The sequence below is a fragment of the Apodemus sylvaticus genome, chromosome 6, assembly GCF_947179515.1.
Source record: "Apodemus sylvaticus chromosome 6, mApoSyl1.1, whole genome shotgun sequence".
Taxonomy (NCBI): Eukaryota; Metazoa; Chordata; class Mammalia; order Rodentia; family Muridae; genus Apodemus; species Apodemus sylvaticus.
The window spans coordinates 115,932,182-115,954,949 of NC_067477.1; the positions used below are offsets into that span (position 1 = coordinate 115,932,182).

A 22,768-nucleotide genomic window follows, 5' to 3' on the forward strand; every position below is an offset into this window, starting at 1 on the left:
GGCTCTGTTAGTGTTTCCTTTATTATAAAGCACTGAAATAAGTTAAAACAGTAAAAGGCTGGGCAGCTCCCAACCAATTCATCCGTGGCCCCTGGGAGCAGTGGTGGTGAATCCAAGGCCCTAACCATTTAGCTCATTAGGTACATGAGCTAAGACAAGGCCCCCTGGTCTATATGGCCCCGACCGTGGGATTCAGGTTGGTCCATATAGTGCCTAGGTTAGTCTGTGTGGAGCCCCTGACCAGCGGGGGAGAAAGGGAAAGGTGGTTTCTAGTCCATTTGTGTAAAATGCAGGAGGCATAGGGCTAATTCCTAGGGCCCCAGGTAAAAGAACCGAGTTCAAGGTGAGTCTGCGTGAAGAGCCCTGCTACCAGTAGCACCCAGGGCTGCCGGACCCCGAGTGCTCAGAACAGAGGGTGGGCTATGAGGCGGGGCCCAGCCCTCAGGGGTAGAGAGACCAGGCCCTCCTGCTCCACCGTGGCCATGCACCTTCTGATGACGCTTGTAGTTGTCCCAGTGGCCTGTGGTGTAGGCGCAGGTGGCACAGCGGAAGGGCTTCTCGCCCGTGTGTCGCAGCATATGACGTTTGAGGTTCATGCTCTGGTTGCAGCTGTAGTTGCAAAGGCTACACCGAAAAGGTTTGTCACCAGAGTGGATGCGACCGTGACGCTTGAGGTTGGCCAGGTTACCACAGGCATACGGACAGAGGGGGCACTTGTAGGGCTTTTCTCCCGTGTGGACGCGCTGGTGCCGTTTCAGGTTATCCAGATGAGCAGAGGCATATGGACAGCGGGCACAGCGGAAGGGTTTCTCACCACTGTGAGTCTTCATGTGCCGAGCCAGGTGGTTGGGGTAGTGAGTGGCAAAGGGGCATAGACTACAGGCAAAGCCTTTGTCACTAGGGCCCTGGGGTCCCCCACTGGCACCCCCTCCAGCCTCTCCTCGCATGCAGCGCCCACACATGGCAGTTCCCAACCTGCTGCCCTCACCCTCCTCCAGTTCTTGTCCACAGCCCCGGCAGGCCCAAGGGAACAGTAGCTCTGGCAGTGGTTCTGATCCAGTTTCACACAAACCCTCCCCTTCACCCCGCAGCTGCCCACAGTCTGGCAGGAAACTGGCACCACCTGGTGGCACATGGAGACTCAAGTCTGGAAGGATCAGAGCATCTGTGGGAACAATGAGATATGGGCCATTAATCCAAGTATCTCTATTGCTATCTACCCATGTCCCAAGATCGCTGGTGTTTTTTACCTTCTGATCGCCGGGGCATTGTCCCCTCCTGCTCTGTGGGACTGGGAGCCCGGGTTGGTCGTGGAGCACAACATCGAAAGCCACAGGTTGGGCAGGGAGGAGTGGGAGGCCCTGTGTGGGTGCGCTGATGCCGCCTCAGGTTGCCCAGGCTGCTGCAGGCAAAGGGGCAGTGGGGACAGCGGTAGGGCTTCTCGCCAGTATGGGTGCGGGTATGTCGCGTCAGGTTGACGAGCTGGGCTGAAGCGTAGGGGCAGCGGCCACAGCGGAATGGCTTCTCCCCGCTGTGTGTCTGCATGTGCCGCTTCAGGTGGCTCGAGTAGTGGGACACGAAGGCGCAGAGCCGGCATGAGTACAGTAGCCGTGGGGGCAGCGGGGGCCCCCCACCCGGCCCTCCTGCCCCACAACACGGCCCCTCACCTGTCGGCCCCCCACACAGCTGACAGGCTGGGCCTGGCCTCTCACCCCTGGCCTCCCCTGGACCCCTGGCTGGCTCCTCAACTTCACTCTCTGCACTTAGTGCACGGCCGCCCCCAGACTCGTCATCACTCAGCCCATAGGGAAGTCCAGGTCTGGCCCCCTGAGAGTCTCCTGGTGAAACAGATGTAGGAAAGAAACCGTCAACATGGCTCTTGACCGAGTTGCAAATGCTCATTTCTCGCGTGTGGCCCTTATTCTGCCTCACCCTTGATTTGGCCCTACCTCTCTGAGCTTAACTACTAACACTGGGGTTGACATCATTTCCAACAAAGGAAAAATACCACGGCCTTCAGTGGGGTGCAGGCTGATGTGAAGCAACATTAATTCTTGAGATAAGTAAAAATATAAAATCTTTTTTGTAAGCTCTGGTTTAGTAAAGCTCCTTTTATATAAGGCAGATTATGAAATGAAAGCCATCTCAAGTAGGCACAGTTTGGAGAAAGTGGGAACAATGTAGTGCAGATTACACAGGGCAGATTCTTTTATATGGTTTTTCCAAACTTTAAAAAATACCCAAGAAATGAGAGACATAAGGGTAGATAGAAACTGAAACCTCAGTACAAAAAGGATCTGCTGCTACCGGTCAAGGAGTTTTAAACGTAGCTTATTTACATAATTCCCTTCCATAAACCTCTTGAGTTGCACATAACAAGAAATGCGGCTACCCACCCTTGTATTCACACCACCTTTATCCAGGACCCAGAATATCAGCAAAATAAGGTTGCTGAGGGACCTTTAGAGAGTCCTAGGTTGTAGAAAGAGTGGTATTTCAGTCGCTGGCACCGCCTTCTAAAGGGCTTGAGTTACCAATAGCCATTAATCCTTACCTACGACCCTTAAACATACCTTCAGAGTCTCTCTCAAAGCCCATGAGCTGGTCGTTGTGGCCGTCACCTTCCTCCTCTTCCTCTTCCTCTTCAAACTCCAGATCTTGGCCTAGTAGCAAATCGCTTTCCAACACCAGGGCCCCAGGACCTTCATCGAAGGAATCTTCAGTGTCCACTAAAGAGGGGAGGGTGCTTGTGGAATCTCCCTCCCAAGCCGTACCCATAATCCGAACCAGGGAGCCAGCTGTTGTGAACTGCACTTCCCGTACTCGATGACCCTCAGGTTCCTTTAATACTTTGGTAGGGAGCTAAGATTCCAATTCATCCGCCCCTAACCCTCAGGAGTCCCCCCTCCACACTGACCTGAGCCCACTCTACTGACCCCACCCCTGTTCCTCCCCGCTCAAGGCCCCTGACCCCTGACCTTTGACCCCCTCGCATTTCACGGGCTGTGGATGGCTTTGCTTCCTTCGGGGCATCGTGACCGGCTCCAGCCCGACGCGCCTCCGGCCCGAGGCCGCCCGGCCCCGCCCCTCCCAGTCCGGCCCAGCCGTCGGTCCTTGCTCTTAGGATCCACGAGCCGCCTCCATACACCGGTGCGGGCTTTGGGCTGCCCCTGGCCCTGGCCCCGGAGCCCAGCTCAGGTCGCTCCCGCCGCCGCCGCCGCTTCCATTCATGGAGCCCCCTACCCCCCTCCGAAGACCAGCTGGTACCTCCGTACCCGCTTCCGCTTCCGCCACCGAAGAGCAACACGGGACGCCGCGTAGTTCCTGGGCTGTACAGTGGGAGCGCAGCCGCAGCATGACCAGGAAGTGATTGTGATGTGCTGCTAGCCGACCAATCAGGAGCTGAATGAGTAACCCAACCAGCCAACCAGGCAAAAGGTACCCTGCCCCCTCTGTATACGAACTAGGAAGTCATGCCTGAAGGCGAACAGCGCCAGGATGGCCTCCAGCGGGCTGCTTGCTCAGGAGTTAGCCACAATTTCCAGTTCCTGCTCCACACTCACTGCTTCCCTCCAGAGGCTTGGGACTCACACACAGGCATACACCATACACACAGTTCCTCCATATGGGGCCAGGGTAGGAGAGTAAAGAAGGACACTATGAGCACGATTAGCTTTTGTTTGGCCTTTAGTCTGAAAAAGTGTTGCTTGAAAGTGTACAACAGAGAGCGGGTGCAAGCGGCTAGGGGTCACAGAGCCGCCAATAAAAAAGAATGTCCTTAAATAAAGTGTTCACAGAGTAAAAATCAGAACTACCAGTCCTTCCCTCCAACACAACAGAGCACAGGCACAGAACCGATAGTCGATGAGCCCAAGGAGTAAGGAGGAGGCTGGAGAGGACAGCAGAGGCTCCCAGGCTGCTGCGTCCAGAGGGAGGGCCCTCTTTGGGATGGGCTGAGGAAAGCCACCCAGCCCCCTGCACACCTCATACCCACTGCTAAGGCTAAAGGAAAAGGACAGAACTCAGTCTCGGGTCCAAGGGCTCAGAAAACAGTCCACGTGGGCAGGGTCGGGTCGACTGCTAGTCCCGCTTGGCCTTCTTTTTGTCACTGTTGCCGTTCTCTTCAGAGCTCTCCGTGGAGAGTGCCTCCTCCAGTTTCCTCTTGCCACTCTCTGGCTGAAGCTCTACTGTGTTTCGGGGCTTGAAGCAAATGATGATGCAAGTCATGTTGTCACACCCTGTACCATCCCCAGAAGTGTCTGGTGCCAGGCACTGATCCAGCAGCTACAAAAAGGTTGAGGCAGTTTAGCCATAGCGTTTGAACACCTTCCTGCGAACTAAAGTACCACAAGAAGGCTTGTCCTTGCTAATACATCGTGGCAGGAGAGAAAGAATGGGCAGCAGTTATCACAAAAAAGAAACTTGTGAGCTTCTGAGGCCTAAGGCTACATCAGGGAAACAAGATCCACCTTTTTGATCAAGGTCTTCTAGTGTGTATAGTGATTACTACTACTCCCGGGCTCTGCTCTATCTCCAGAGAAGATGAGTCTCTGTAAACCAGGCACCCTCCTCCAACTTTAGACTCACCTCTTCCACAATGGATGACAATAACCGAAGCTCCCCATTTTCATCACGTTGGCTGATCTTTGATTGAATAAAGTCTACAACTTCCTGGCTGCTCATCACATTCCTGGGTCAAAAAATGACAGAATCTTTAATCCAACCAAAGAGTAGAGAGCATGTGGGTACCAGTGCTGACGCAGGCCAGTGTCAAAGCCGTGCCAAGTGCCTCAGCTCTGCCTTGGGCTTGGTGGGGGTTTTCAAAGTAATTATTTATGTCTATGAGTTCACTGTAGCAGTCTTCAGACACACCAGAAGAGGGCATCAGATCTCATTATAGATGGCTGTGAGCCACCAAGTGATTGCTGGGAATTGAAATCAAGACCTCTGGAAGAACAGTCAGTGCTCCTAACTGCTGAGCCATCTCTCCCACCCAGACTTGGTGGTTTTAGCTCACCAAGAAGCCAGCCCTGAAGTTACCCTACTTAGCTCCAAGCCTTACAGAAGTAAGGTTGCACAAGGGTGTTTAAGGGTATTTCTCCCACCAGTGCTCACCAGATGCCGTCACAAGCAATGACCATGAATTCATGGTCATCAGTGAGAGTCAGCACCTTGATGTCAGGAAGGGCAGAAATCATCTGTTCCTGGGGTGGCAAGCTTTTGTTTCTCTTGTAGAAGTGGTCTCCTGAAAGGTAAGAGTGGTGAGCAGTTTGAATAATTCCCAGATTTGTATTAGAAGCAGGTCAAATCTTTAAGTTCCATCTTTTCTAGTTTCAGATCTGCTCTCAGAACAAAGAGCTCATTTGCCTTTTTAATCATCCAGAACACGGGGGAAAGTCTAACTTTACCATTTTCACAGGTGTTTAAGAACAAAGAAAGCATGAGATTATTCTGAAGGACACAGAGCTTATTGGCAGTTTGGGACCCAGGACAAGACCCCCCCCATCCCCTAGTTTCTTAGTCCTTACCTATGGCCCTGGAGAGGTTGAGGCCTCCATTGACTCGTCCGTCCATAGTGACCTTGCCACCAGCATTCTTGATGCGTGCCAGCTCCACTTCATCCTCTGGTTTGTGGTCATAGGACATATCTAAAGCTTTGCCAGCCTCAGACACCACACAGCGAGAGTCTCCTGCATTGGCCACAATCAACTGCTTCCCTCGGATCAAAGCCACCACCGCTGTTGTGCCACTGTCAGACCCAGGCTTAAAAGGAACAAGTGGAGACTTGTGGAAGCTTCTAGGGAGGAGTGTTCCCCTCTGACCTAACTATCTATATGAGAGCTTTAACAAATAGGAAGAGCTGTCCAGAGACAGCAGCACGCTCCCTCGCCCTCTCCAAGGCATTTCTATCTAGACTACCCTTAAGAGTTCCTACTGCAGAATTAATCCTCCTGAGCATGAATTAAACACTAAAACACCAAGGGGATATACTTCCTAAAAAACAAACTCAGGAGCCTTATACTTGTCCCTTGTCCTTTCAAAGTCACTCGTCCCCGCCCCTACACACCTCTTCTTTGCCTTCCATTCCAGGGACCATCATCTCTTCATCATCCTCCTCCTCCTCGGCCTCCTCCGTGTCATCCTCGTCTTCCTCGTTCTCTGCCTCCTCACTGCTGTAGCCATCCTCATCCTCACTACATTCCTACCAGGAAGATTCCAAGCAACTGAGACTGGGTATTGAGACTCCCCAGTACCCACCTTCCCCAACATATACTCAAAGATATTACCAATCCCAACATCATGAAAATCTGAGGGAGGGGACAGACTAGGAAAAGCATGACAAACTGGCATTCTGAACTGGGTTCAGATGTCATCCGCAAAGGTGTTTGGGCAATTTTCCCTGGGGAAGATCAAACTAGCTAGTCAAAACACATTCCAGAGAATAAATTGTTGGAAAAAGGAGAAACCCAATTACCTAAAGTAGTAAAACCACCTTCCTGTTCTTCTCTAGGAGTCAGATATTGAAAGGCCAGAACTAAATCATTGCTACAGAGATGGCTCAAAGAGTAGTCTGATGACCTGTTCCTGAGGTTCAATCCTCAGAACGCCCATAGTTGAAAGAGAAAGCTATTCCTCTCAAGTTGTCCTCTAGCCTCCATAAGCATGCCCTGGCATTCAGGTACACACACAGACAACACAAAATTAAATGTTTTTTTTTTTTTTAATTTTAAAATTTTTTTTATTTTTTGGATTTGGTTTTTTCGAGACAGGGTTTCTCTGTATAGCCCTGTCTGTCCTGGAACTCACTCTGTAGACCAGGCTGGCCTCAAACTCAGAAATCCACCTGCCTCTGCCTCCCAAGTGCTGGGATTACAGGCGTGCGCCACCACCACCCGGCTATAAATGTTTATTTTTAAATTTTAAAGAAAAGCTATTTTTCTGAATATAAAATCAAAAAAAGAAAAAAAAAGAAAAAAAAAGGTAAGAGGGTTAAAGGAACTTGTAATGGTCGAGACAATGCACTCAAAGGCTAAAACCTAGAATATATGAGTCTTGGAAAATGAGTTAAGGTATAAGGAAGAGGGGGTAAGATGGTCAGTTAGGTGCTTGCTGTCAAGCCCAATAACCCAAGTCTCACATCAAAGAAGTAGAGAACTGGCTCATGCAATTTATATATCCTCTGACCTCACCAAACAAGCCACGGAACTATGCACAAACACACACACACACATACACTCTCACAAAGTATAGCCTTACCTCACTGTCATCCTCTTCTTCCTCTACCTCATCGGATTCATCCTCACTGTCCTCAAAGAACTTGGACTTAGCAACTCGAGGCAGCTTGTCAGAGGCAGAAGAGCAGGAAGGTCCAGCCTCGCCAGTAGCAGTACCGGGCTCACCAACTTGGCCTGCCTCAGTCCCATGTTCCGAGTTGGAGGCAAGGCCTATGTGGCCTTTGGCTGTGGGGCCATTTTCCTGGGAAGGAGTTTCCCTGGATGGGTCCTCAGGTCCAGCCTCCCCATTGAGGCCCTGGGGCCCTGGTTCATCGCCTGTCCCAGTTGCAGATTTGCTGTGGGGAGGGACCTTCTGACAGTTCTGCCCATATCGTGTCAGCAGCTCTTCAATAGTCATGGTAGCCTCTTCATGCAGCAATGCGGCCTCTTCATTGTCCACTGCAGAGAAAGGCTACGTCAGAGCCCCATCCCAGACTCCACAGTTCAGCAGCTTTCGATCATTTCTGCAGCCGAGGCTGAGCCTCCTCATTACCTCCCACCCCGAGGCTCCGCTTGCTCACTACTGGAGTCTCAGAAGAACAGTCCCTCACTTCTTCCTCAGTAGACCTTTTCTGATCTTTTACTCCTTTCTTAGTCAGAAGAGCAGTCATACTTCCCATTGTACCTCTCCTTTGTATAATCAAGTTGAAGCCTGCACTCTGACTGAGGCCCAGAAAGCCCACATAATAGCTTAGGAGAAGGGCTAAGCTATAATATAACCCCAGTCTTGAAGAAAGTCAGCACATATATAACAACCAGGAAATATAGGAACCAGGAAAATCTCATCAGAGTAACAAAATATAATACATGCAAAAATGCTTAGAGCTATGCACTGAACAAAGGTTACTTCTCTTTATGACATATGTAGTGTAGGTATAAGGCTTTTTTTTTCTTTTTAAAGTTTTTCAAGATAAGGTTTGTCTGTGTAGCCCTAGCTGTCCTAGAACTCACTCTATAAACCAGGCTGGCATTGCACTCAGAGATCTGCCTGCCTCTGCTTCCCAAGTGCTAGGATTAAAGGTGTGCCACCGCTGTCTAGCCCATATAGGGTTTTCTTATTTTAGTTTTTACATCCTGCCTGAAGTTTCCCCTCCCTCGTCTCCCCCACGTGCCTCTACCTACATCCACTACTGTTGCTCTTCAGCAAAGGGCAGGTACTCCAAGGCTATCAACCAAACATAAACATGGGGTATCTAGTTGCAATAAGACTAGGCACCTCCCCTCTTATCAAGGCTAGACAAGGCAGCAGGGTTTGAAGATAAGGGTCCCAAAAGCTGGCAAGAGTCAGAGACAGCCCTGCTCCCACTTTTAGAAATCCCACAAGACCAAGCTACTCAACTGTAACATATATGCAGGGTGCCTAGGGCAGTCCTATGCAGACTCCCTGGTTGTTGGCTCAGTAAGCCAGCTCCATAAGCCAGGTTAGTTGATTCTTGTGTTCTTTCATGGGAAAATTCCCCAGGTCCCTGGAAAGCCATTATTTCTCAGAACTGATAACCAACTGCTCATTTCTTTCTAACACACTCACCATCATCCTCATCTGCTACTTTGTCTTTATCATCCTCATCTTCAGTGGGTCTCCCTGCAATCTGGGCCAGTTCCTTAATGACTTCCTCTGTGGTCAGCTTGGCATCAATAGCCAAGAAGGCATCTTGTAAAGCCTAAATATAAGCAGAGTAGTATAAGACAACTGCAGTGGATACAAATTAACTGCCCAACACACATAGCTGTAGGCACAATGGGATGCACATTCAGGTGGGTCGTCAATCACACCAAGAGACACAGATAAAGTAGTTTAAAGACTTGAGAGAATAAGGTAAGTCTAAAAATACCCAACTGGGAAGAAGTCTGTTTGGTGTTTGAGGCATAGAACTCTTTAAGAAGAAATATAATAGATAAGCAATAGCTAGAGGTCAAAGAGAAGCCAAAGGTTGGGACAACCTCCAAGTGGAGAATTAAACTAACAGTATAGAAAGACAGACCTTCTGAAGCTTGCCTTCCTTGTAGGCCTTCTGATCTTTGATAATATCAGGAAGATATTTGGCACAGTACAAGGCAACCTCTTCCCCTAAAAGAAAGGTTTTATTAACAAAATAGTGTGTCCCCCACATAAGGACACAGGTGATGAGCCTTAGCACACCTGAGACCTAGCTATAGAACAACAGCAAAGTGTGACCCTGAAAACATTTCACTATCACTCCTCTGAGTACATTCCTTGACATTTTCTTTTCTTTTTTTTTTTTTTCAAGACAGGGTTTCTCTGTGTAGCCCTGGCTGTCCTGGAACTCAGAAATCTGCCTGCCTCTGCCTCTGCCTCCCAGAGTGCTGGGATTACAGGCGTGTGCCACCACCACCCGGCCCTTGACATTTTCTTATCCATAGTTCAATCCTGGAAAGTGGAAGAATAAAGAGTCCCTTTCTTGCCCATTAGTAAGCCTAAGATTGGGGTCTTAGATTGGTATCAATATAATCTGCTAAAGTTACCTCCATGTCCGTCGTAGACAGAAAACATGGCTGTCTCATTGTCCAGCTCAGGAATACAGTTGTGAGCATCCTAGAAGAAAGAACATAATCAGAATGTCTCATCAAGTTCACACACTATTTCTCCTTTATTTCAGGTCACAAGGTACTTTTATATCTTTGTAGCAAAACCCTTCTCTGGCTGGCCAGACATGGACTAGAAATGAGAAAGGAAGGCAGGGGATATAAGAATACAGGAGAGGAAGGCAAAGAAGGGCACAAGAAAAGCAGAATCAATCACACACTACCTCTGAACTATAGCATCTTCCTCGCTAGGAGATCTTGGTCCACAGAGTAGACTATTTTACTATTAGTTGCTTAGTAAACCTAGACCTGACCCTTTGGAGCTATAGAAAGACTCAGAATGCAGGCTCTTTTGTTCTAGTTTTGTTGTTGTGCTGGGATTAAAGGTGTGTGCTACCCCCCTCCCCCACCCTAGAATTCAGGCTCTTTAAAGTTACTTCTGAGCCCATGTGATAGCTCAGAGTTAAGGTGCTCACTGACAAGCCTATCTGCTTAAGTTTGACCCCCAGTAGAAGGAAAGAACAAATTCCTACAAGCTGTCCTCTGACCACACATGTTATTATAGCACATGAACACCCTCCCTCCAAACTAAATAAGTAAATATATGTGATTAAAATAAAGCTATTTATAGACCCATTCTCTGAATAAATAGTGAAATTCAAGAAAGAAAATGTTAAGCCAGGCAGTGGTGGAGCACGCCTTTAATCCTAGCACTTGGGAGGCAGAAGCAGGTGGATTTCTGAGTTCAAGGCCAGCCTGGTCTACAGAGTGAGTTCCAGGACAGACAGGGCTACACAGAGAAACCCTGTCTCAAAAAAAAAAAAAAAAAAAAAAAAAAAGAAAGAAAGAAAGAAAGAAAGGAAGGAAGAAAGAACAGTACCAGACAATATTGCACTAAATATACTTTTTAAAAAAGCACTGTAGCATCTCAACAAATTCTTCCTAAAGCTTAACTCAAGAAGCTATCCTCAGCTTAGAAAAATTAGATTTACAAGAGAATTCTCTTTACAACAAATTCAATTCCACTGGCACAGCATATCTGAAAGGAAGTTGGAAAAGGCCCTGGCCACATTAACATTTTTTTTATTAAAAAAAAAAAGTTTGACTATATTCTTCTAACAAATTTCTAATACGTCAAACTAATGTTGCAAAGTAGGACAGAGTTCAAGCAAGCCTGTCAAGTGCTGCAGCTATGTACTGTTGGTTACAAAATGAGCATGCTGACTCTGGCCACTACTTTCATTCAGCATTGTGTGTGTGTGTGTGTGTGTGTGTGTGTGTGTGTGTGTGTGTGTGTGTGTGTGTGTGTGTGTGTGCGCGCGTGCGCGCGCATGCATATGCTCTGTACACAGCCTTTCCCACACTGCAAGTTCTCAGTGCTATTGCTTTCTCACTCTTAGCTGACAGGCTAACCTCTTATACATTCCCTTACCAGAAATACCCCAAGTTTCTCTACCTTTCTCTAAACTTTCCTTTACCTCCAGTTCTTCTCTTTCTAGATTAGCATTTCATTTCCTCTTCAATTCCTGATCCCAACCACTCTGTCAAGAACTTATTTAGAGCAGAAGTATATAAGAGCAATCCAAACAGCCAGCCAGTCAGTCAGTCAGTCTCTCCCTCTCTCCTTCCTTTCCCTCTCAGTACAAATCATGTCACAGTTTCAAGTTTTCTTAATTTAGTAAAGAACAATACTTCTATACTTTCAACTGATGGTTCCTATAAGTCATCTCTTCTACCTTAATACTCCCATAAATAGGAGCACAGAAGACTCCATTAAAAAATAGTAACTGAGTTTCCCACCTTACATCTTTTTTCTTAACATTGATAGGTTTACTCATGTTACTTCTGGTGTGTTTTGTCTACATGTTTACATGTATACCATATGTATGCTTGATGCTCAAAGGTCAGAAGGAGGCATTGGATCCCCTGGAAGGAGGTTACAGATGGTTGTGAACCATCATGTCGGTACTGGGAAATCGAACCCAAATTCTCTGCAAGAGCAACAAGTGTTCTTAACGTCTTAGATCATCTCCTTAGCCTGGGTCTTATCTCTTCCTATGAAATTTTAACTGCCATGCCATCACCAATAGTCCATCCTCACCTTCCTAGCTGCCATTTATCTATTACCACATTGTTCCTGCCTTACTTTACTTTAAGGCACTCAGTCACCCTTACATACGATTCTCCTAATTCTAAAGTATTTTCCAACTACTCCACTTTTAACACAAATGCTTCCACTACCTAGCAAAGAATGTATGTACTCAGTCTTTTCTCCTATCCTTCCTAACACCACTCCCCATACTCACTCCTGTCTATTATACTCTACATCTCAGTGACTCTTAAGAGGCCTTTCCCAACTACACCAATGTTCTAAGCCTGCAGTATTTCCTGCCTTTACCAATGATTGGACACTGAACAGATACTACTTCACATTGTCATTCAATGTTCCGTGAGAAAGAGGAGTCCTATGTCCAAAGCTAGATTTTAAACCAGCATGCAAAAGCAAAGACTGTCTTAAGTTTCCTTATTGCTCTGGGGCCTAATGCTACCACAATACAGCAGATCCTCCACGTCTGCTTAGGATGGTGTTATGGCTTGCTGCCTAGAGGTGTATGTGTATGCTCTATAGAGACCAGGCACCCAGTATAGTGTTGCTGAAGTAACCAGACCCTTACTGTAAGACCTAGTAGAAGGGATTTAGGTCGAGGTTCCAACCTCATGAACAGAGTAAAGTTGGCTTTCCGGAATGGGCCAAGTCTAGTAGGGTATATTACTCCCACAAGACTGCTTATCATGAAGAGAGAGACAAAGAGCCTGAGTCATCTCTGGTCTCTTGCTTCCTATGTCTTAACAACACATGATTTCTTCTATTACTCCAAGACTGCTTATCATCAAGAGAGAGACCGAGAGCCTGAGTCATCTCTGGTCTCTTGCTTCCTATGTCTTAACAACACATGATTTCTTCTACATGTACTCCTAACATTTGCCACATGATTCTCAACAGAGTGGAGCAAATCATGCTTGAACCTCCAAATTTGTGAGCTGAAACTTTTCTTTATAAAGTACACCTTCAGGTATTTTGTCACAGCAATGCAAAACAAATTAACAAAGATGGAGTGTTCCTAAATGTCTCAGGACAATAACCTTAAAGATATCTTCTTCACTTACTGCATGATACCCAGAAATATAATTATTGTGATGTTTAGAAGAGATGAGTCAGAACACATACAACATAAGTCACCCGAGTAAGACTATTAGGCCTTGGTCGTACTAAGTCATATATCCCACAACTCTTTTGACATTGTAAACAACAGGTTCATCCACATTAATAAAGGGTTAGTTAATTCTCTTCTCTGATGCCAATCTCTGACAGCTATTTTCAAATCAACCACTTAGATTTATGATATGTATATATATGTATGTATGTATATATATGTATATACATATATATATATACACACACACACATTTACCTAAATCCTTATTAAGTCAAGATAAAAGATTCAATGGCAGTTACGAAGGGAATTAATTACTTTTCTAATTTAAAAAACCCAGTTGTGGTGGTATATGCCTAAAATTCCAGAATATAGGAGGTAAAATCTGGAGAATCAACAATTAAATGATTAGTTGGGCATTGGTAGTGCACCCCTTTAATCCCAGAACTTGGGAGGCAGAGCCAGGCAGATCTCTGTGAATTTGAGGCCAGCCTTGTCTACAGAGTGAGTTCTAGGCCAGCCAGAGCAACTCAGAGAAATCCTGTCTGAAAAAAAAAAAAAAAAAAACCAAACCGAAACAAAACAAAAAACACAAACAAAAAAACCTCCCTCAACTATACAATGAGTTTGAGACCAGTCTAGACAACACCAGACCCCGCCTCAAATTACCAAACAAAACGACCAGTGATGGGGCTTAGCAGGTAAAGATGCTTGCCATCAAACCTGCTGTTCAGTCCATGGGTCCCACACAGGGGGAAGGAGAGAACTGATGCCTACAAGCTATCCTCTGACCTTTACATGTGCACTATGGTATGTGAATGAGTCTCCCTACAACATACACGTAAGAAATAAATATAATAACAACAAACAAAACAAACAGCCCTAAAATATGATGTAATATCATATAACTTTAAAAATTAGGTGCATTCAGGCTGGAGAGATGGCTCAGTTGGTAAAATGCCTACCATGCAATTGAATTCTGATTCCCAGCACCCAGATAAAAGCCAGATAGTGCAGGGCTACATAATGAGACCCCATCTCAGAAAATAAAACCAAGTAGCTGGGCAGCAGCACACATCTGTGAACCCATCCCTGGGTGTGAGGATGGGCGGCAGAGATAGGTAGACCTCTGGAGTTCATCAGTGACATCTCAAAAAATAAGATGACAGAGATTCAAGACACAGGAAACCACCTGATGCCAATTTCTGGTTGCTACTCAAGCACATACACCCATGGACACAACCACTTAAGTAATTACGTATGCCACACACAACATATACATTATATGCATGTATTTGTTGAAGAATAAAAATTAAGTCAGTCATGCTTGGTACATACCTGTAACCTTAGCAGTTGGAAGGCAGAGACACAAAGAGAGACCAATACAAGTAGATAATTCTAGGCCATTTAGGGTTACATGAGAGTCTGTCAATTCCTCCACCATCAAAAGAAGGAAAAGGAAGGAAAAGGAAGAGGAGAAGAAGAGGAAAAAGCAGTAAGCAGCAGCAGCAGCCATCATACCGACCATAGAACAGTGGTTATCAGGGACTGAGGAATGTCCTGTGAGTAGAGCTCAAACTTTCCAAAATGAAGTGTGCTGAAAATTAATCAGTGTGAATACACTGAATACTACAAAACTGCATTTTCATTTTGAAATAGGGTGTTGTGTAGCATAGGGAAGCCTTGAACTCCTTCCTGCTCCTACCTCCCAAATTCTGGAATTACAGATGTACTGTCACATTCAGCTTTAAATTGTTGTACATGAGTGGTTAACATGTAGGTTTATGTGTAACAATTAAAACCGTAGCCAGGAGTAGAAGCATACACTATTGCAATCTCAGGATTTGGGAGGCATGTGAAGCATGAATACTGCTGTGAGTTAGAGGTCACCTTGGGCCAGACCAGTGAGGACTGTCTCAAAAAGACCTGAAAACAATCACAACAACAAAACCTCACAATTTACCACACCAAAAGTCCAAGCTAAGATGGTTTCATTGGTGAATTCTACCAATAGAAACATTAATAAAATTGATCTTATTAAGTAACATAAGTAATCTAGAGATTATTTAAAGAGTATGGGAAGGTTTAAGTGAATTATATATAAATATAACACTATTAGTAGTAGTAATAATTTGGTTTTTGAGACATGGTTTTACTAAGACAGCCTTGGTTAGCCTGGAACTCACTATAACAATCAGACTGGCCTGAGATATGACTGCCTCTGCTTCCAGAATGCTGGTATTAAAGGCATGCAACATCATACCTTCCTCATTGATAGTCTTATCAAGAGGGTGACCTGAATATCAGGATCTTTGTGAATTCCAAGAGGCACTTGTACTAATTCTTTTTTTTTTTAAGATTTATTTATTTATTATATGTAAGTATACCGTAGCTGTCTTTAGACATCAGATCTCTTTACGAATGGTTGTGAGCCACCATGTGGGTGCTGGGACCTGAACTCATTACCTTTGGAAGAGCAGTCGGTGCTCTTACCCACTGAGCCATCTCTCCAGCCCCGTACTAATTCTTTACTAACAGACTAAGAAGCAATATTTCTAACTCATTCTATGAGGCCCTATTATCCTCATACTAAACCAAACTAGTCACTTGGTGGTGGTACATGCTGTTAATCTCAGCACTCAGGAGGCAGAGGCAGGTGGATCTCTGAGTTCAAAGCTGGCCTGATCTACAAATTGAGTTCCAAGACTGCCAGGGCTCTGTAGAAAAATCCTGTCTCAAAAACAAACAAACAAACAAACAAACAAACAAACAAAACTCTCAACAAAATAGTAGCCAACCAAATCCAGCAACACTTCAAAAGGGTTGTTTAACACCAGGCGGTGGTGGCACAGGCCTTTAATCCCAGCACTCTGGGAAGCAGAGGCAGGCGGATTTCTGAGTTGGAGGCCAGCTTAGTCTACAGAGTGAGTTCCAGGACAGCCAGGGCTATACAGAGAAACCCTGTGGGGGGGGGGGGGGGGGGGAGGAACAAGTCCAAAAAACAAACAAAACAAAACAAAAACCCAAAAAAACAAAAGGGTTATTTATACTTAAAGACCAAAAGAATTCATGTGCTGAATAAAGCTAGGCTTAGCATTCAAATGGAGTATGCCAAACCCACATGGCTAGCTTAACAGACTTAAAAACAAATAAAAGCTTTTGACAGGACTGGAGAGATAACTCAGCCATTAAGATCACTTACTGCTCTATCAGGACCAGAGTTCAAATCCTAGCACCCACACATATTAGGCAGCTTACAAATACCTACCACCCCTCCTGGACTCGACTCTGTGGGCAGCTGCACATACACATCTATGTATAAAAAAAAAGTCAGCACTTAACAAAGCCAAGGACTTAACCAAACCAGGAGAATAAAGAACCTCCTCACTCGAAGCTTAGTGTCAGTGTTCTCACAATTGCAAAAACTTCAGTGGCCACAGGTTTTCCTTTACACAGCAGGCAGTAGACAGGAAGTTCCCGAAACTCCTTCTCTATGTTCAGTCAGTTTGCTAGTACAACTTACTGAATTCAGAAGAATATTTAGTGAGTCCAGGGCTGGCATCACAGAACTTTCCCAACAGACTAAGGCTCAGCTTTCATGCCCCCTGGGGATCACATTCTTTCAAGACTCTCCATACATTCTACTGTAAGCCCTTGGAACTCCTTGGCTGTTATATAGGCACTGATTAAGCAAATTACTGGCCATTAACAGATCAGCCCCTCTACTGTCCCTGGAGGTTAAGGATGTGTGCTGAAAAGCCCTAACCATCTACTGCACATCACTTTTTCTCCAGACAAGTCCTCATACTAAGTTATACAGGAGCTACCAGCTAATCACTCAGTTCATTAGCATACAAAAGACACTACTTTGATGAATTCAAGGATTTTAATATGACAGAAAATATGGGAAAAGGGCAAATACACATTTCCTACTATCATTCATAGCAATTCCATTCTTATGTATATACCCAAGATATATTTCCACACAAAACATTGTATACATATGTAGGCAATGTGCAAATCTTAACATCTATCAGCAATGAAGAGAAACATTATTCAGCTATTAAAAACCGATGGAATGAGTTGGAATATGTCAATGACACTTTAAAAATATCATATATAGGAAGCTGGAGGAAATAGCTCCCTGGTTAAAAGCATTGGTTATTCTTGCCAAACCAAAACCTGGATTTAGTTCCCAGCACCAACATGACCCCCCAGTGACTTAACTATCTGTAACTCTAGTTCCAGAGGATCCAACACTCTTCTGACTTCTACAGGTACCAGACAGACAGCCCTGTGAGGAGTTCAAGATCATCCTCAGTAAGTGTAAGGTTATATAAGACCATTTCAATCAAAACAAAGAAATTATCTTGAGAGTTTCCTGTTCAACATGATATCCAATTCGAGATGTTCTTTTAAAAAAAAATTAAGATGTATTTTCATTTTATGTGTATGGGCATTTTGCCTGAATTATTTGTGCATCACATGTGTACCTGGTACCCGAGGAGGCCTGGAGGAGGCCTGGAGAAGGTGTAAGATCCCTTGAACTGGAGTTACATACAGAAGGCTGTTGTTAGCCTCCATATCAAGGTCCTTTGGAAGAGCATCAAGTTGCTCTTATCTGCTGAGACATCATCTATTCAGCCCTTCAATAATCCTTTTTTCTTTTCTTTTTTTTTGTTTTTGGTTTTTTTGAGACAGGGTTTCTCTATGTAGGCTGTCCTGGAACTCACTCTGTAGACCAAGCTGGCCTCGAACTCAGAAATCCGCCCGCCTCTGTCTCCCAAGTGCTAGGATTAAAGGCTTGCGCCACCACCGCCCAGCTTTCAATAATCTTTTTATGATGACCACTAAACATATCAATACCAAATAGGGTATCGTGATCCAAACTTGTAATCCTAGCACTCTGGAGGCAGAGATAGGAGGATACCTGCACGTTCCAGAACAGACAGGGATACATAGTAAATCCCTGTCTCCTCTCCTCAGCTTCTCAAAAAGGTTGCAGAAGTAATAGTAGGTAAAGGCATTTGCCAACAAGTCTGAGCAACCTGAGCTGAATCCCTAGGACCTCCATGGTTGAAACAAATGAAATTTCCACAAGCTGTCCTTTGAACCCCACATGTGTGCTATAACACATGTACACACACACACACAATGTTAAAAAAATAAGACACAGACAGAGCTTTTTAAAGGAGGAAAGTAGTTCAGTTAAGAGCACTGGTTGCTCTTCTAGAGGTCCTGAGTTGAATTCCCAGTAAGCACATAAAGGCTCACAACCATCTGTAATGGGATCTGATGCCCTCTTCTAGCATCCAGGTATACATGCAGAAAAAGCACTCATTTTAAAACAAACAAACAAACAAACAAACACTGGAGAGATGGCTCAGCAGTTAAGAGCACAGTCTGCTCTTTCAGAGGTCCTGAGTTCAACAACCACATGGTGACTCACAGCCATCTCTAATAGGATCTGATGCCCTCTTCTGGTATGTCTGAAGATGGCTACAGTGTACTCATATAAATTAAATACTATTTTTTTAAAAAGTAAAAAATAAATAAATAAATAAAGGGGGAGTATTTATTGAATTTTGTAAAATCCTAATTCCACAAAACAATTTTGCTTCTGTGAGAGGAGCCTCACATTCCTTTTCCTCTTAACAGTACAGTGCATTTAAACTGGACTTCTCATCAGCCACCAAAACCTCAGCTCAACAAGTTGGAGGATCGCTCCAATCCACATAGAAGAGGAATACAGCACTAGAGCATTTTACATGCCTCCAGCCCCACCCCAAATTCTAGTTCCACAGCAAAGGGGTTGTAACGAGAGGCAGAAGATATGAAATGCCAGCTTTTGATGACTACTATCCACCCTTGGTTCAAGAGAGGGAGTAAAACAGGTCTAAAGCCGTGCCAGACATTTACTAATTTCTGTAAGGTACACTAACATAACCTTACATGAACCATCTTTAGAACCAAGCCAACAATGTAAATGGGCTTCATTATTTGGTGGAATTAAGCCTGTTCCTTAGGAAATGAGGAACCAAGACATAGCATAACCCTTCCCCACCTTTTTGGCCTACTGAGCCAAGATTAGATCAAGATCTTATTTTCTGAAAGATTCTTTTAAAAGACTAGATACTTTAGTAACTTTCTTATAATAGCAATAGTATACTATGTAATACTTTGAGGGAGGAAACAATCCTAGAAAGAAAGTATCTATGCAGCAGAAAACATCTGAAATAGTACTTCAAGATTAGGCATATTTTCTCAAACAAAAGTAAATCCAGGAATAGCACAGCAGGAAGGCTTAATGCTCAAACAGACTGTCTTTTAGAATGAAGATCATGGTTTCAAGAACAGTTGAGCAAAATTCTCCATACCAAACAACCCTAAATTCAAAATAAAGATCTCTAATCACCAATGGAGGAACCAAAAACAGAGGGAAATGCTTAGGAGAGAAGTAAAATCACAGAATTTGAAAATACTCAAGCAACTCAATTCATAAAGAAAACTAGAGTTTCCCCGAAAGTGGAAAAACCATTTCATCCCACATAAATGGAAATTAAGAAACAAGAAACTTGAAAAGTCTATGAGAATAAAAGAACACCATAGCCTAACCCAAACACCAGCCAGACTAACATTATGGCTCCCCCAAACCCTTTGACAGAATGAGATAGCAGCAGAGGCCAGAAGCTGGCACCAGATTCGGTGGAGCTGGAAGCACAGGTGGTTGTGACCTCCTTGACATGGGCACTGAGCATCACACTCTGGTCCCCTGTAAGAACGGCACGTGCTCTCACCCACTGAGCCATCAAGGCTTTCCTTTTGAAGCTATATTCAGGTATCTCCAACTTTACCCAGCCAGTTCTACAGCATGCCACTGAGAAATATGTAATGAAATATGAAAGCTGTGCTTTAGTTTGACACCTATAAGCACCTATTGTCTTGAACACCTTAATACAATTCTTTGTATCAAGGTACAAATACCCTAATCTTTCTAGGCCTCAATTTCCAAGTTGTCAAATGTGGGCGCTGAGCCAGATGAATAGGACCCTCTCCTTGCTGAAACTGCTCATCTAGATTCTAGATCTAGATAATCCTAGAGCTGGTGAGAATAAATTTTGAGTATGAGAACAAACCATTTAGGTTCACACTGTCATTCCAGACCTAACCACAGGGAGGAGCGAGGGAATTTGAGAAAAATCCCCAAGGGAAACTATTTGGCTGTTACCTGTAGCCCACCTACTTACTAAATAGAACATTTCACTAGTCCCTTTACTCAGACTTCACACAAAATTTCTCAAAGACACGCATTCCCTGTTCATTGTAGTTTCACATCCATTTGCTCAACACTGTTAATCCAAATGAGTGCTTTCCTTTCATCCAAAGTGGATTTTTTCTTAAAAAAAAAAAAAGTTATTCGTAGATGGTGACGAAAAAGATTGATGAAAAGACTGAAAATCGAGTAAACTAAATTATATGCACAGGAAAATGACAACTCAGTAAGTTTAAAGAAATCGAGTAAGAAAAAATAACAAGCATATTTAAAATATATATACAAAATAAAAGCAAGCCTAGTGACAGGCACAAAGGTCGTAAAAGGTTTGGAAAAGAATACGAACAGTGACAATTCTCGAAGGTCAAGCTGGGCTTCTGAAATTAACACGAGGTGTCTAAGACTAAAAGCAACCGAGGGTTAAGAATGGGAAGCACATTATTACCCGGGCTCCTTTTCGCCATCAAGTTTGTGGCCCCAAGAGGCCTGCCACATCACGAATTTGAAGAATAAAAACGAACCAGTCATTCACATCTATTCGGCCAATAAGCGAACAAATAGCGAGTCTTCCCTCTTCACTCTGACAACTACACCCCATGCCGCTTGTAAACCTGGAGGGCTGGGCTGGCACCGGAGGATGGCGCGAAGGTACGGAGACACGGCGGCCAGTGGGCGGAAGGTGCCTCTTCTCACATGGCAGGGCTCCCGCAGCCACTAGCCATCAGGCCGCCGTCCCCAAGCTCCAGCCGCTCCCTCTCCGCCCGGATCCCGCGCTCGCCGCCGCCTCCCGCACCGTGGCTGCAGGCTCTCGTCAGGGACCCTTGCTCGAGGAGAACCCCATCCCCCTCACTCCCATTCTCTGTCAGGTTCCTGCCATGCAGTGGCCAGCCTCTGGGGCCCTGTCTTACCTCCATGGAGACGCGCCAGCCTTGCATGGCGGAGAAGCCGTAGGGCAGCGGGAGCCGCGGGGCGCCAACCCCGTCCCCGGAGCACTTCACCGTGTTGGGCTGAGAGAGGTAGGCACCCATGGCGGCGGATGGCTGGCTGCCTGAGGGGCAGGTAAGCGGGACGCGACCCTTGCCGGCGCCGGAGCCGGGGCCCCTGGGGGCGCGCGTGGCAAGGAGCGGGCCCGGCTGCGCAGCCGACGCAAGGTGCCGGCGAAAGGCGCGAGGCCGGCTAGGAGGCGGTAACGGGACGGGAGCGGGGAGAGGGCGGAAGCGGAAACCGCGCTGTTCCAGGCCCCGCCCTACTGGCGCGGTGAGCCGCTGCGGACGGTCATTTCCTTAGCAACTCGCCCCGCCCTCGGGGACAACGGCCCGCCCAACCGCCGCTCCCGCGAGACTGATTGCCACGCCCACCAACGGCCGGGGTTGGAGGGAGCCGTGGCAATGTGCAGCCATCTCCTCGCTGACCGTGCTTTACTCCGGTGCTCTGGCCTCAGCATTTTCTGCCTGAAGTCTCTTTTGTGTGGGACCTGGGGCTTCCAGTCGCGTCCTGCGGTTTTGTCAGCCCAGTCTCTCCCTCTTTCCCTCCACACGCCCTCAGATTCCGATAAACCCCGCCGGATTCAGTTCAATTAAAGTTGATGAGCGTTTGTTCTGCGCTTCCGCGGTTTTTGGACAGGCTCTGTGAGGCCTGTACTGACAAAGGAACACGGAGACCTAGGTCTGTGAAAAAATTCCAATTAATACAGGGTAGGAACTGCTTGGTGCAGTGCTGGGTGAGACGAGCAAAGATGCGGGAGCGAGCCTGGTAGAGTTAAGACCCTCGAAGAAGGTGACGTTAAGCCGCGGGAGAAGGGAATACATACGGTTACAAGGCTGGAGGACTGAGCAAAGTGTAGACGACATTGAGCTGGCTTAATGAGGAAGCTGGCTGGCCCCTGTGGAGAGATTCTAAGTAGGAACAGATCAAGCGATGGCCTAGTATCAAGATGGGCAATGTGGACGTCACTGGGCTGGTGCCTGTTTTGCGTTGGTTAGTCTGATTCCGTGTGCACTGCACACCAGAGGAAGAGTCTGGTGGGTACTGTACTGGTTAGAATGCTCTAATCTGAACGCGATGGACTAAAACTGGGGCTGGCCGCGGGTAGTAGGGATGGAGGGGCAATCCAGCAGGTTCTTTATATAGATTTTATATAATGAAAAGGAGTACTTAACCTAAAGTAAAAGAAAACTCACTGGAAACAACTGGGGACTAGAGAGCTGGCTCATCCAGCACCCACATGGCTGCCTTTTAACTCTGGTTCCAGGGAACCAGACGCCCTCTCCTGGCACCAGGCGTACAAGTGTTGCACAGACGTATATGCAGGCAAAACACACATTTTAAATAAAAATCAAAGTTGTCAGTAATTCCAGTTCTCAACCTCAGAGGCTGAGGCAAGATCACAAATCCCAGGTTTCAGGCCAACTGGGCTATAGAATTAGACCCTCAGCTCATAAGCAAATCCCAGAATTAGTTAT

The 22,768-nt window shown here is 45.8% G+C and overlaps 2 protein-coding genes across 2 annotated transcripts; both read right to left on the reverse strand.

Moving 5' to 3' along the window:
* Nucleotides 1–3: 3 nt before the first annotated feature.
* Znf513 (zinc finger protein 513) lies at nt 4–3,284 on the reverse strand. The gene is made up of 4 exons (XM_052186267.1): nt 2,979–3,284; nt 2,574–2,729; nt 1,251–1,838; nt 4–1,165 (listed from the first exon to the last, which is right to left on the reverse strand). The coding sequence occupies exons 1-4, from the start codon at nt 3,031–3,033 to the stop codon at nt 339–341; spliced, it is 1,626 nt and encodes a 541-aa protein (XP_052042227.1). The 5' UTR covers nt 3,034–3,284; the 3' UTR covers nt 4–338.
* Nucleotides 3,285–3,669: 385 nt separating this feature from the next.
* Nucleotides 3,670–21,530, reverse strand: Ppm1g (protein phosphatase, Mg2+/Mn2+ dependent 1G). Its single transcript, XM_052186263.1, has 10 exons — nt 21,215–21,530; nt 9,759–9,828; nt 9,257–9,342; nt 8,803–8,935; nt 7,258–7,673; nt 6,068–6,202; nt 5,529–5,763; nt 5,116–5,245; nt 4,588–4,690; nt 3,670–4,284 (listed from the first exon to the last, which is right to left on the reverse strand). The coding sequence occupies exons 1-10, from the start codon at nt 21,332–21,334 to the stop codon at nt 4,081–4,083; spliced, it is 1,632 nt and encodes a 543-aa protein (XP_052042223.1). The 5' UTR covers nt 21,335–21,530; the 3' UTR covers nt 3,670–4,080.
* Between the last annotated feature and the right edge of the window lie 1,238 nt (nt 21,531–22,768).

What these genes read in the sequence shown, in the direction of transcription:
- Znf513 (XM_052186267.1), bottom strand. Translation starts at nt 3,033, where the DNA reads ATGCCCCGAAGGAAGCAAAGCCATCCACAGCCCGTGAAATGCGAGGGG. An exon ending in GAAATGCGAGGGGGTCAAAG is followed by an intron (nt 2,730 to 2,978) that starts GTCAGGGGTCAG and finishes TCCCCTCTTTAG; the next exon opens with TGGACACTGAAGATTCCTTC. An exon ending in CTTTGAGAGAGACTCTGAAG is followed by an intron (nt 1,839 to 2,573) that starts GTATGTTTAAGG and finishes CTGTTTCACCAG; the next exon opens with GAGACTCTCAGGGGGCCAGA.
- Ppm1g (XM_052186263.1), bottom strand. Translation starts at nt 21,334, where the DNA reads ATGGGTGCCTACCTCTCTCAGCCCAACACGGTGAAGTGCTCCGGGGAC. An exon ending in GCTGGCGCGTCTCCATGGAG is followed by an intron (nt 9,829 to 21,214) that starts GTAAGACAGGGC and finishes TCTTTCTTCTAG; the next exon opens with GATGCTCACAACTGTATTCC. An exon ending in TGTCTACGACGGACATGGAG is followed by an intron (nt 9,343 to 9,758) that starts GTAACTTTAGCA and finishes CCTTTCTTTTAG; the next exon opens with GGGAAGAGGTTGCCTTGTAC.